The 15,054-nt window shown below is 39.3% G+C and overlaps 1 protein-coding gene across 4 annotated transcripts in view; it reads left to right on the forward strand.

Annotated features, from left to right (window-relative positions):
* Pigu (phosphatidylinositol glycan anchor biosynthesis class U) overlaps positions 1–15,054 on the forward strand; it is an 81,426-nt gene that overhangs the window by 27,697 nt on the left and 38,675 nt on the right. For all 4 annotated transcript variants that reach the window (XR_007107112.1, XR_007107111.1, XM_047540501.1 and 1 more), the window contains one exon: positions 5,792–5,889. Coding sequence is in view for 2 of the 4 variants with exons in the window: in XM_047540501.1 (XP_047396457.1) it covers positions 5,792–5,889 (98 nt within the window). In the remaining 2 variants the exon portion in view is untranslated. The remainder of the gene's footprint in view (positions 1–5,791; positions 5,890–15,054) is intronic.

Genomic DNA, 15,054 nt, shown 5'->3' on the forward strand with positions numbered 1-15,054 from the left:
CCTCCTAGAGTGAGGGGAGGAGTAAATGAGAAACACAAAGTGCTTAGCATCTTTCCTTAGCAGAATCCACTCAACAAATAGTTGTTCTGTGTATTGTAATTTTTAAAAATATTTTTAGTTAAAGATGGACACAGTACCTTTATTTTATTTTAATGTGGTATTGAGGATGGAACCCAGTGCCTTACATGGGCTAGACAAGCACTGTCCCACTTAGCCACAACCCCAGCCCCTGTGTATTGTAATTTTCATGGTTCAGATAGAGATTGAAATCCAGCGGGTGGTATAGTGATGCAGTTAAGAAATGTGGGGTCTTGAGTGAGAGAGTCTGTCATTCACTGGCTTTGTGATCCTGAGCAGATAACTTCTCTGTCTTTCAGTTTCCTCATCTGTAAGATGGGAATAGTAATAAAGACCTACTTCCTGGAGTAATGGAAAGGACTAAATGACTTAAGACATGTGAAGTGCTGGCAGTATTCTGTGGAACAGAATACCTTCATCATCATTAGTGTGGATCGGCTACAAGATCCTACCTGTTAAAAGAGCACACTTGGCAAGGAATATAATACATTGGACCCTGCCTCTGGCATCACCTCCTTCTCTTGGGCAGTCTTGCTTGTTTGCCTCAGACCCTGGTGCAACTTCCTTTTTTGATAGTCCTGTGGTACCTCAGCCCTTTTGATCATATTCTAGTCTGTTCCACTGCCTGTCCTGAGATGGGTCACTGATTGTGACCCAGTATCTCACTCCCTGCTCACTGTCCTTGAAGTCCATGGTCCTCCTTGGCTACATTCTTGCTCTATCCTGCAACTGTACTACCCATCCAGGCCAGATCAAAGTGCCAACTGTAGAGGCATGTCATTACCCCAAGGGCTTGCTGAGGATTGTCTTGTCTTGCCTACCCAACCCCATACCCCCCAGAGAGGTGGAAAACATTCAGATCTAGATTGGGTAGATAATGACATTCCTTGATACCACAGCTAGTACACATACCCCCTTGACTGATTTACCCTAATTTTCCTGTGATCAGGCTGAAGGCCAAGCCTTGTTCAAAAAACCTAGTGCCTGAACATCTGGGCTACAGTAACAGACAATGGTAAATTGTATCATTTTGGGATAAACTCATAACCAGTTGGCACAGTTCCTTCCTCACAAGGCTCCTTCTCAGGCATTATTTCAAAAGTTCTGTCTGGGCCTGTAGATAGATATTTTTGGATTATTGTGCAAACTAAGCCCTCCATGATCTGACTGACCCCTGTCTGCTTGCTGAGACTTTTTGAATGGTAACTTTTTATTGAAGTATAACATGTATTGAGAAAATATCCAGATCATTAGTGTACTGGTAAATGACTTTTTACAGAATGACTAATTCCAGCATCCAGATTAAGAGGCAGAATGTTACGAGCACCCACAGGATCCCCTTTTGGGTCCTCTTCCAGTCATTCCTCTTAGATCTCCCTGTTTTGCCATACTGATCTAGTTACCATCTCCTCCACCCCCAGCATACCATTCTTTCTCATGCTCCTGCGCCAGCACTTGCTGTTTCCTTGGATGCCAGGCCTCACCTCCTTACTGTTCAACACTCAGGTGTCAGCCTCCCCTGATGGGCTAGGTCTGCTTCTTGTACTTTCCTCCCATGTTTTATAATTGATTACTGGGAGCTCCCTGAGGACAGAGACTGAGTCACCAGTCTCCCTGGCACTCGTACATGCTTACCATAAAGCAAACCCCAGCAGTGGTTTCTTACTGCACAGTTTGTCTAAAATATTTGAAGTCATATTTTACTTCTCTTTTTTATCTTCCCTGCCCCTGCCTCAGGCACATATCATTCCAACTTTCTGCCTTCCAAACCCATTCTTTTTGCCCCTTCTAGCTTATCTGAAAACTGAAACTTACCAGCTTTTCTTTCTTTGTTGTTCTTTTTTTTTTTTTTTTTAAATTTTGGTGCCAGGGATTGAACCCAGAGATGCTTAACCACTGAGCCACATCCCCACTTTTTAAAAGATATTTTTAGCTGTAGATGGACACAGTACCTTTATTTTATTTATTTATATGTAGTACTGAGGATCGAACCCAGTGCCTCACATGTGCTAGGCAAGCACTCTATCACTGAGCTCAACCCCAGTCCCTTTTTATCTTTTATTTTGAGACAGGGTCTTGCTAAGTTGCTGAGGCTGACCTTGAACTTGTGATCCTCCTGCCTCAGCCTTGCAAGTCACTGGGATTACAGATATGTGCCACCATGTGGAGTGAATTTATGATTTCTGTCTCAGAAAAACTGTTATAAGAAAATGAGCCAAAAAGTAAAGCTTTTACCAAGGTTGTTGTGATGTTTCCTAAGGGGCTTTTTGAGTCTGACACATTTCTTTTTTTTTTTTTTTTTTAGGTGAATTTTTTATTTGTCTACAAGTTACAAGTCAGTGGTTTTTGTTATACTCAAGAGTTGTACACCCATCACCACAACCAATTTTATAACATTTTCATCAACCCAAAAAAGAAAATCTATGCCCATAAGCCATCACTTCCTATATTTCCATAGTTCCCCGCACCATACACACAAACTGCCTCAAGCCCTAGTCAGCCACCAATCCATTTACTATATGAATTAGGCTATTTGGTACATATTATAAATGGGGTTATACAAAATAAATGACTTCTTTTTTATTGTCAAATAATAATCTGTTTTAAAGATACATCATATACCCATTCATCATTTGGTGGACACTTGACTTGCATTACTTCTGGGCTATTAAAAATATCTGATTACAGGACTCAAGAACACTGGTTATCAAGACAGGCAGTAATCAAACTTTCTTTTTGTGAGAATGTCCTCATCCAGGGACCTGTGACCAGCTGCCTATTTTACAGGAATGCAGCCATGCCCACTTTTTTATTTTTAGTTGTAGTTGTACATGATAACTTTATTTTATTTATATATTTTTTTATGTGGTGATGAGGATCAAACCCAATGCCTCACACATGGAAGAAGTCAAGCAGTATACTACTGAGCCACAACCTCAGCGCTATTCCTACTCTTGACTGATGCCCATTACAGATTCTCTAGGGCCACAGTTATCCAGCAATGGAGTCTGACACATTCTTGATGCAGAGGGTTCAGGACAGTGTCTAGTCCCTACTAAGTGAGCAGTAAATGTTAGTAGTAGTGACCGTTGTTATCACCTTTGGGCTCATAGAGGAAGTGTCATTTCAACTGGCCATTGAAAGATGGGTTTCTGCTAGAAGGAGGGCAGGGAAGGACAGTTCAGCAGAGGGAATAGCCTGGTTGCAGACACAAGAATGAAAGGGCAGGATGTTTTCAAAAACTGGGGAAATGGTTGATTGTACCTGGATGGCAGGGTGTGTGGCCAGGGGTGAGTGGTGAGAGGGGAAGCTGGAGAAACTGGACCCGGATGGTGAGGCTGTTGGAATTTGCACTTAATCTGATAGATAAAATGGAGCCTAGAAGCCTTTAAAGACAGGCTTGTCACACTCCAAACTGTTTTACAAGGATCCTTCTGGTGTTTTTGTGGAGGTTGGACTGGATGGGAGGGGATCAGGGAGACTGCTAAGGAGGGGAAGGAAGAGGTTGCTGAAACCTATGGTGACAGATGACAAAAGCAAGAACTAAAGTGATGGATGCTCCATAGGTGGATCAACAGGGTTGCTGATTGGTGTCAGGAAGGAGTGTAGGAACTGGGGGGAAGGGGACTGGACATTGATTCTACTTACTGTCAGAATAGTGGGAACAACAGATTTTTCTTTTCTAAAGATTTTACTAAGAGAGATGCTTCTTTCTGACTCTCAGAGCAAGTTTTCTAAAACTCACAAGTCCATTCTACTAGGCTATGAGCATTTTTTTTTTTCTTTTTTCTCAGTTGTCCAGACAAGCAATTATTGATCTCAGACAGTTAGGGCAGGAGATGGTTGTATTTATTTCACTCTCTGTTTGTCTCCTGTGGCAGAGGGAGGTGAAGGTCATGTGTTTGTTTTCACCTCATTTGTAAGAATAGATGAAGTTGGAAACATTAGCCTCCTTCCTCTGGTAACAAACACATTGACCTGTCTCTTCCACCCCCAAATCTATGGAAAACCATGTTAAATAAAAATTTCTTTCCAGTTTTTTTCCCTGTCTTAACCAGTTTCCACAAAACATCATTCAGACTTTAACTGGGTGAAGGAATCCTGAGCCTGCTCTTACCCTTGGGCTCTAGGACAGTACCTTCGCACTTGTGCCATCTCCTCATCTCAGGATGACCTAGTCCTGGTTTTTGAGTCTTCAACTCAGCAGGTGTGTAGAGGCCTCTGCTGGTAGAATGCTTTAGCTGGGACTGATTTTGTCCCTGCTCGGTCATTTTTACAAGTACCTTATTCCAGAACATCTTGCCTGGTACTTGTCAATATGGTGGGATAGCCCTACTCCATAAAATTCTGTCCTTTGCCTTTAATATCTAAATTCCTCCTTTTTCTGCCATCTTTCTACTTTCTGTCTACCAGGATTGTTCTGACTGACAAGTTTCCTTGGTTTGAAGGATGGAATGCCCAAAGTTCTTTTCATTCCCTTTTCTGTAAAGTTGTCAGACTCATAACCCTCTTACTCCCAAGGTGACTCTTAGATATTTCAAGTATATAGACCACTTTGGTGAGCAAAAGGGCCTCTGGATCATTTCCTTGAGTTTGTCCCTGGAGTGAGCTGGGAAGGGGATAAAACTCCTTGGACTGAATAGTTTTCTGTTTTTATGAAACATCGTTGAAGAAGATGTCTGTTATTTTCAATGAACAGTAAGCCCCACACTAATGAGGGTGATCATGGATATTGTATTATTATTGTAAGACACCAGCCTTGAACCATCAATTATACTCAACTGATTTCTGGGCTACTTTGAAACTCCCATTGTAAACTCAGACTCTCTAGACTTTGTTTTTGTGTGCCCTGATGTCTTAAACATTCAAAAGTGAAGAGCTGATTTTTTTTTTTTTTTTTTTTTCAAAAAAACAGAATTCAGTTATTTTCCTGTGACAAAAACAAAGCATGTTCATTTTGGAAAGTTTTAAAGAATTCAGAGAAGCAAAAAGGGAAAATCATTCATAATTTCACCACCATCCAGAGTTAAATATTATAACTTCATGGTCTAACTTTTTAGTTTTTTTTTTTTAAAGGGACACAGCATTTATCTCTTTTATAACCTTCACAAAAGGAAAATTGTAAATATCTTTTCATGTCATTACAAACTATTTTGTACCATGTTTAATGATTCCATAGTAGTCTGTTTTATGTAGTAAATGGGGACATTATTAATAAAAATATTTTAATTTAGAAAAAGAAACACATGATCTGAAGATAGCACATAAAGAAAGAGTATTGTAAAGAGTGATGGGATGTTATAAAATCCAAAGGCATAGTTTCACAGCTCTGAATATCATAAGCAATCATTGTAGGATTAATAAATTGGTACATTAAATAGGTCATAGTTGTTAATAGAGTCAATCTCTTTATACATCTTTGGGCTAAAGTTTTGTAGAATCCTTTTGGATCTGAAAATTTCACAAGAAATATGCTTGTGGTGTCCCAGGTTGCTAAAGGTAGATGGTTTTGACTTCCTTGGTTTCCTTTTATGGGAAACCAAGCCAAGAAACTTGTATTCTGTGTGAGTTTGCATAGCACCTTATGCACCAGGAAGTGCTTGTGAGGTGATTGTTTGAACAGTTATGGAAAGTTTCATGTTGATAGAGACTTGCTGAGACTAATCTTGATTGATGAAGCTGGATTATTCCATGCACTTATTTCTTTTTACAGGCAGTGCTTTCCTCAGTGCTATTTTTCTTGCCTTAGCAACATACCAATCTCTGTATCCAATCACCTTGTTTGTCCCAGGACTCCTCTATCTCCTCCAGGTAAGCACTTGCTGGTGGAAACCAGTGCCCAAGTGATGTTTAATACGTAGCCTGGTCCCTACTGGGACGAAAGAAGGGAAAATCATTCATAATTTCACCACCATCCAGAGTTAAATATTATAAACTTCATGGTCTAACTTTTTAGTCTTTTTTTTTTTTAAAGGGACACAGCATGGTCAGTAGAGGCCATGGGACTGGGGCCCACAACTCATACCTGCTTGCTTCTACTTGAAAAGACAAAGAAATGACTAACTTTAAACAAAATGGACTTAGTGATCTTTAGTTCTGTGTTTGTCTTTGCATAAGTATAAGTGCATTTCATTTTACATATTTGTAGTTGGAATCTGACAAACCATCTTGCATTCTTTTCTCACCTAATGCACATGGACCCCTCTGAGCTCATTTCTTTTAAGATTTTTTTTTTTTTTCCCAATAATAGCACTCACCAGGTGGGTTGTAGCTCAGTGGTAGAGCTCTTGCCTAGCATGTATGAAGCATTGAGTTCGATTCTAAGCATTGCATATAAATAAATAAATAAATAAATAAAATAAAGGTTCATCAACAACTAAAAATATATATAGTAAAAAATTAGCACTCACCTTATGTAAAGTTCTTATAAAAATTTAAACGTTACGGGTACACTGTTGGTATGACAGGAACACGTAGGTATCAGTAGATATGATAGTAATTCAGACACTATGCTAAGCACTGCAGTCATCATCTCATTTCAACCCCATATGGATTTTATGGGACAGGTCATATTATTTGCCATAGGTTTGTCCGATATTAAACATATTAGACACATGAATTAAAACTGGAATGTTGGGAGGTTAAATCATTACCTAAGGTTATATGACTGGCAAGTGGCAAGTACTGGGATATGAACTCAGGCAGTGTGAGAGCTTGTATAACCAACTGTTTTCTGTTCAAATAAGAATATACACCTAGGGAGGGGGTAAGGGAAGAATGGAGGAACGTTGGATTGTGTGGAGGGAAATGTGGGGGAGGGGCAGTGGGAAGGAAAGATGGTGGAATGAGACAACCATCATTACCTTATGTACATGTGTGATTACATGAATGGTATGACTACATGAGAAATTTTACTCCATTTGTGTACAATGAATCCGAATGCATTCTGCTGTCATGTATAAATAAATAGAACTAACAATAAATTTTAAAAAAAGAATACACATCTTGGGCTAGGGGTATAGCTTAGAGGTAGAATGTCTGCTTAGCATGCATAAGGCCCTGGGTTTGCTCTCTAGCACTAAAATTTTAAAGTTTTTTTTTAAATAAAAACTCACGTTCTTGAGAGCAAGTAACTGTAACTGCTTGGAGAACCTGCATGGTCTGAATCCATTTCAGAAGAGGAATATTTGCTGAAAGCATGGAGGTAATTGTAACTCCAAGATTCAAAAACCCTGAAGTGTCTTTATTTCAGAGTCTTCATTCTTTTTTTTTTTTTTTTTTTTTAATATTTTTTTAGTTGCAGTTGGACCCAATACCTTTATTTTATTTTTTTAATATGGTGCTGAGGATTGAACCCAGGGCCCTCTATTGTGCTAGGCGAAACTCTACCACTAAGCCACAACCCTATCCCCCAGAGTCTTCATTCTTAACCAGTGTGCTAGGCGAGCACTCTACCACTACGCCACAACCCTAGCCCCCAGAGTCTTCATTCTTAACCGTAAACACTCTCACTAAGGCTAACAGTATGTATCTACTTGTGCAAATAGAACATATGCTTGTCAGTTTCGAAGACTTGAAATATATCACCATAGTGTATACAGTGATACGTGGTTAGGTTGGTCTTTCTCTTATTTGGGGAATTGAGATATGTCGTCAGTGTCATAAATACACATAGTATAGAAATTTGATTTTCTTAAGTTATATTTCTCCAGCTGAATCACTGGACCTAAGCCTGTGAAAAGTTACATAGTCTTATTATGCAAGACCAGATTATTCTCCACAGAGACTCAGCCAGTTTGCAGTGCCACCATCAGTATCTACAGAGAAGTGAACCAACTACCTCCCAATCTGCCAGCACTGGCTTTTCAAGTTGGATTTATGATTACTAGTTCAGTTAGATGTGTCACTATACAATGAAGTTATTTTGTTTTGATTTTCTTTCTATATTCATGTTGAATCCAATCATTTTCTGTAGAACAATATGCTGTCTATATTTCTTAATATTGTACAGTTTATTATTTAGAAAGTCTGAACCTTAAAGAGAATGCATGCAATCAGAACTTTTATGCAACTACATGTAAAATAAATAATACATAAAAAGGAACTGGGGGTATAGCCGAGTGGTAGAGTATACTTCCCTAGCATGTATGAAGCCTTGGGTAGCACCACCAGTGAACAGACAAAAAAAACCTTATACACTTAAACTGACCCAAACTTTCAAAATAGTTTGTTGGTCCATTTCTAAACACTGCTTTATATAAAATGACTTTTGTTTAAGACTCAAGGAAATTTCCTTCTGACAATAGTGGACAATAAACTGAGTCATGAGGTTAAGCAACTCAGCTAGTCACTTTATTTAGCCTCTCTGCCCGAATATCCAGTTCTATTTATTGAGCACTTACATACAATGTGCTCAGCACCATGCTAGACTCTGCAGAGATAAAGCAGGTGCAGTTGCCAAGCAGGGAGTGTTCCAGGAAGACTGCTGTGGGAGCAGCTTGTGGGCTCGATGGGCATAGGAGGCACTGAAGTTGGGAAACGTTAGACCATTGTCAGAGGAAATTGAGAGGTGAGGAACTGGACGCAGGGGATTTCTAGGGGTGGATCAGCTGGATTGGCAGCAGTCTGTATCTGAGGTACAGTCATAGGAAGAGTTTGAGATGAATTTCAGGACTCCATTTAGGTAGAAATTAAATCCCAGCTCTAACTGTTTTTATTTAAGTATGTAAAGTGGCCTGAAAGTCAGTCGGATCTTGCGAGTCATGGTAGGGTATTTGAAAATTAACCCAGTCACATCCAGGAAACAAATTCATCTGTTTGAATATGAGAGAGAGAATAGAAGAGAAAATTATCCTTTAGAACCAAGTTCCTCCTAAACCATTAAGTGGACCTGTTAGGCCTGATTCATAAGAGATCCATAGGCTCAAAGGAGAGAAGCTAGAACTAATGAGCTCAGTATAAGGCAGCTCTGTGACAGAATGGGATGTTCCAAGTGAGGTAAGCTCCCTGTGAATCAGTATTTAGGCCAGTTGCTAAATGGCATTTATTGGGGAGTCCTAGCAGTGTTGTAAGTATCATCACAGGTGACTAGATGATCCCAAATATCCTTCCAACTTCCAACTCAGAATGCTTTAATAACCACAAAGACATGGCAGATCTGCTCTTGATGGTCTGTTTTTCTCAGACTTTTTAGAAGCCTTCTCCTGCCATACATTTCGTTCCTGGAAAGATCGTGTAACATAGTATGGAAAAGCTCAGACTTGATGGGACATCTTATTAAGATGGAAGCAGAGGACTGGGGATGTAGCTCAGTGGTAGAGTGCTTGCCTCACACGTGTGAGGCACCAGGTTCAATCCTCAGCACCACATGACAAAATAAATACAGATATTCTGTCCATCTACAACTAAAAATATTTTTAAAAAAGATGGAAAACAGAGTCATCTCCGAAGCTAACAGCATGTCAGAACACTGAAACCAACTCACAGAGCTCTTACTGGCCAAATTTAGGATATTCTGAGCACCAAAAGAATAAAGACTATAAGTGATTATAGAACATTGAATAAATAAAAATCCATGTGTTCATAACGAAGCTCAGAAGAGGGTTGAGGAGAGAAAAAAATTGGACATGCCATCATTAGATGTGGCTATTGTTCCCAGTTTCTTACACTGAAAATAACTGAAAAGAAAGAACTAGCCAGGTATGTTGGCTTATATCTATAATCCCAGCTACTCAGTAAACTGAGGCAGGAGGATTGTAAGTTCAAAGCCAGCCTAGGCAACTTAGTGAGACCCAACCTCAAAATAAAATAAAAAGGGCTGGTACTATAGCCCAGTGGTAGAGTTCTTGCCTAGCATGCATGAGGTCCAGGGTTCAATCCCCAGTGTAAAAAGAAAAAGAAAAAATAATTAAACAACTACCCTGCCTTTCACAAAATAATCATTTTGATTAAACAACAGCAACAACAACAAAAGGGAACTGCTGCCTTACACTGAGCTTATTAGTTTTAGCTTCCCCGGTTGAACAAAGAAAGTGCTTCTTAACAGAAGAAAACCAAATTATAAATGTAGGAGTAATAGAATAGAAATCACTAGTGAAATTATTGAACCAAGGAAAGATCATCAATGGATGCTAAAATCATTAGGTGAGTGGTTTTTACAGAACATATATTTGCATGGTGCCAAACTATTATCACCTCCACTTTCCACCCTCTAATTTATTTGTTAATAACAAAAGGAGCCAGGTGCCATGGCATGCACCTGTAATCACAGTGACTCAGGAGGCTGAGGTAGGAGGATCACAAGTTCAAAGCCAACCTCAGCAACTTATCAAGACCCTGGGCAACTTGGAAAGTTTCTAAATAAAATATTTTTTAAAAAAAGGGCTGGAGATGTGGCTCAGTGGTTAAGGTCCCTGGGTTCAATCCCTGGTACCAAAAAAAACCAAGGGAAAATACATCTGTACAAAGGAGTGTTCTGGCAGTCCCAGATTAAGCAAGTGATCCAACTTTCATCGATTACAGTAGAACAACTGACAAGATGCATTTCTTTTTTCTTTTGTTTTGTTTTGTTTTGTTGGTACTGGGAATTTAACCCAGGGGTGCTTGACCACTGGGCCATATCTCCAGCCCTTTTTATTTTTTATTTTGAGACAAAGTCTCACTAAATTGCTTAGGGTCTTGCTAAATTGCTGAGGCTACCTTTGAACTTGCAATCCTCCTGCCTTAGCCTCCCAAGCCACTGGGATTATAGGCATGTGCCCCAGGACCTGGCTAGGATGCACTTCTTGGTATGATGCAATTTTGCATATATAACATTAACTCTCAAATATTCTTACCCAGGAAGTTAACCTTAATTAAACCTTTAGGTCTGATTTCTAGTTTTTAGGAAATAAAAGAGCGGAGGAATAATTGAAATGATACCACAAGGAAGCAATAGAACAAACCAGAATGGTCTGTAAGACAGTTGGTCTGGTTCTCTTCAAATTGTCAGGGTCATTCTGGGCTCAGTGGCATAGCCCCTGATCCCAGTAACTCAGGAGGCTGAGACAGGAGGAGCACAAGTTTGAGGCCAACCTTGGCAACTTAGCAGGATCCTGTCTTAAGATAAACATAAAGGGCTGGGGATATAGCTCAGTTGGTAGAGTGCTTTCCATGCAAGTACAAGGCCCTGGGTTCAATCCCCTGCACTGCAAAAATAAAATAAAATAAAATAAAATAAAATAAAATAAAATAAAAAGAGTGGAGCTGTAGCTCAGTGGTAGAGCACCACTAGGTTCAATCCCCAGTGCCAAAAAGAAAAAGAAAAGAAAAAAGAAGAAAATGTCATGAATTAAAAAGTGGCTCAAGTTTCAAGACTAGAGAGACACAAATACCAAATGGAGTGAGAGATTCTTGATTGAATTCTGGTGTGGGAAAAACTATAGAGGATGTTTTAGGGATGGTTATAAATAAGATATTAGATGCTTTTAGAGAACTATTGTTAACTTCTTGTACTATGAAGGAAAATATCCTTATTTTTAGGACCTGTGTGCACAAGTGTTTTGGGGAGAAGTGTCATGATGTGTTCAACTTTTAGATACTTCTGCAAAAATTAATTTGTACACTTAGAAATAAAATGGCAAAGTGGTGCTATTTAATCTAGATGATATAAGGTTGATTATTGTAGTTTTTTTTTTTTTTTTTTTTTGAGACAGAATCTCACTAAGTTGCCGTGGGTGGCCTTGCGATCACCTTATCCTCCCTAACTGGGATTGTAGGTGTGCACTATCACACCCAATTTGATTATCGTATTATTTCAATTTTTCTGCATGTTTGATGTGGAACGGAAAAGTAGAATACAGTTTCTGACATCTTGGTTAGGACATTTATTAGCTGTATGAATCTAGGCAGTGACTGTTTAACTTCTTTCTTCTTTGGTTTCCTTATTTACAAAGTAGGATAATAGTACCTGGGCTGGGGATATAGCTCAGTGGTAGAGCCCTTGCCTGGCATGTATGAGGTCCTGGATTTGATCCTCAGCACTACCAAAAAAAAAAAGATTTATGTATAAAAATAAATACTGTCAAGGGTTAAGTATCCAAGGGTCCAGTATCCAGAACAGAATCTGCTCAGTAGATCATAAGAGCGGTAATAAGTATTCAGATGTTCATGGAAAGGGCCTGGCTACCATTCGGTAAGTTCGTGAGGTAATGAGGGGAAAGGATAATTATTATTATTATTTTTTTGGAGCCAGAGGAATGTAAATTAGGTTGTATTTCCTCCTTTGACACTATAAACCTGCCTCCACTCTGCTGGTAGTTTCTACATAGTACAAAAGGTAGATGATGAACAAGCCAGTGTCTCATCAGTACCAGAGTCAAAACTATTTTCTCTTCTCTCTTGAGGCACAGGATCAAAGGTAGGGGTGCTTCATCTGGTTCCCTGGTGAGTCACTGGTGAGAATGGTAGTTTGAGCCCATCTGTTCCCCTCCCCCAACTCTGTTCTTCCTCTGACCTTGGCTTGGAGCCTAGTTTCCAAATTAGAAGTTTACAATGTTATGATCTGATCACATGCAGAATAAAATAGGCCTAACATGCACAGGATCTGGAGGTGACAGTGGAGAAAAACCCAAGATCATAGGATCAAGAGGCTGAGGTAGCAAAGCTGGTGAGGGAAACTAGGAGAGGCTTGCTGAGATGCTCAGGGTGAAGTCCAGAAGTTTCTAGTTCCCTTCTTCCTTTTGCTTGGGATTCCTAAAGCCCATGGATCCCTGTGGTTCGTTTGAGGTTCTGTTTTCTTTCAAGGACAATAACAGACTCTAGGAGAAAATAGCTTGTGAATGCTTTTTTGGTTTTTGCTTTAATACAGTCTGAGCTTTTCTTGTCTTTTTTTTTTTTTTTTTTTTTTTTGCGGTACTAGGGATCGAACTCAGGGCCTTGTGCTTGCAAGGCAAGCACTCTACCAGCTGAGCTATCTCCCCAGCCCTTTTCTTGTCTTTTGAACAGAAAAAAATGAATCCTGTGACTGCTATACTTTCTGGAGCTTGTGGCAGGTTACATGATAATAACTCAAACCAAAGGAGCCAACCCCAGTCAGGTCTTTCTTGATATCTGGGTCCTTCCCTAGCCCTTCTCTGAGGCCTTATTTAGTTTTCACACTCTGCTCTTTCTTTCCCCAGCTTTTTTGTTGTCTCTGCTGCTTCCTGGAGGGTGTCAGAGCAGAGGTGTCAGTGCTTCTTTTCTTTTTAGAACGGGTAAAAGTGAGGGTAAGAACTTGGTCATGCATTTAGGATTCACTTTTTCACCTCTGATGTACCTGTCTTGTAAAATATTTCTCATGGGTCTCTTCAGATTCCAAGAGCTTAGGTATAAAAACTTTGTTAGGGTCCAGCCTGCTTTAAAGAGGTTATTCTGAATATTGATATTTTCTTTCTTACACCATGAAAGAAAATGGTTTCTTTAAAATGTTATTTTCCCTGCTGTTTTAGATAGATAGGGAGAGGAAGGTACATTTTTCTCCTTTCTGGGGCTGGTAATGTAGCTCAGTGGTCGAGTACTTACCTAGCATGTCCAGAGCCCTGGGTTCCATCCCTAGGACAAAAAGAAAAAAAATTATTTTTTCCCTTTCCTTTGTATAGTTTGGCTTTTCCTGAAGCAGTTTGAGAATTCTGTTCCCAATTTTTTTTAATATATTAGTAGCAGTGTATCTTATAGGATAAATGCTAAATTTTTCAGGTTGATGGTACACATAACAGATGGATCAAATCTGACCCACAGATGGATTTCATTTTACCCTAGTGTTTAATTTTGTTTTGAATTTGTTGTCACCATTTAAAAAATTTATGTTAGCTGGGTGTGGTGACACAAGCCTGTAATCCCAACAACTTGGAAGGCTGAGGCAGAAGGGTTGTGAGTTCAAAGCCAGCCTCAGCAAAGCAAGGCACTAAGCAATTCATTGAGATCCTGTATCTAAATAAAATACAAAATAGGGCTGGGGATGTGGCTCAGTGGTTGAGTGCCCCTGAGTTCAGTCCCTGGTACCCCCTTGCCCCCAAAATTTATGTGTGTGTGTGTGTGTTTAAATTTTGAATTTCCAGCTTCTTTTCAGAATTTTTGAGGATCTGTCTCCTTTACAGTGTACACTCTTTACCCACAGTCCCATGCGTCATCTCTATCACACTTAACTCATTTATTACGTTCTTGGCTCCTATGGGTGTTTGAGAGAGTATGTGTGTGGGTGTTTGTTCAATAAAGGTATAGAAACAATGACCAACCCATTATCTGGGAACATCCTTAGTACCCAGATTGTGATCTCAAACCACCATTTGTCCACTAAAAGAAACTGAAGCTTCTTCTTAGAGAAGTGGTTGATTCCAATTTCAGGGCAGGAAATGTACAGGATGATCCTTTAATGTTGTGGTACCAGCCAATAAGAAAGCTATCACAAGTACTGGAGTCATCTCAAAGGGACTCAGGAGCTGACTTGAAGAAACTCCCACTGACCAAAGGTGGACAATTTGAGTTTCAATAGGATAAGATTTGCAGTAAATTAAAACCTATAAATATACTTAAATCAAGGCATTCATAATGATACCAAAAGGAAACCTTATTGGTTAAGTTAGGAGAATTGACCAGAAACCAATTTATTATCTTAAAAACTAGATAAAGAAAAAAAATTAAGTACATGTTTCACATTTTCTATACTAGAGGTAACCATATAGTAGGTGAGGGGAAACATCTTTATAAAATTATTCTAGCTTACAAATGAAGACAAAGTGATAGTATGGCATCATTTTGCAACCCCTATTTATCTAGGCATTAGGCATCAATAACAGTTGACAGGGAAAACAAAAATTAGTCTGAGGATGTGATTTAGGGATTGAGCACTTGCTTACCATGTGCAAGCCCTGGGATTTGATCCTCAGCACTGCAAAAACAAACTAACAAAAATTATGCATCCTCTCAAAAGAATACCCTACCAGCAAAATTTTGCCAAAG

The sequence above is a fragment of the Sciurus carolinensis genome, chromosome 2 (genome assembly GCF_902686445.1).
Source record: "Sciurus carolinensis chromosome 2, mSciCar1.2, whole genome shotgun sequence".
Taxonomy (NCBI): domain Eukaryota; kingdom Metazoa; phylum Chordata; class Mammalia; order Rodentia; family Sciuridae; genus Sciurus; species Sciurus carolinensis.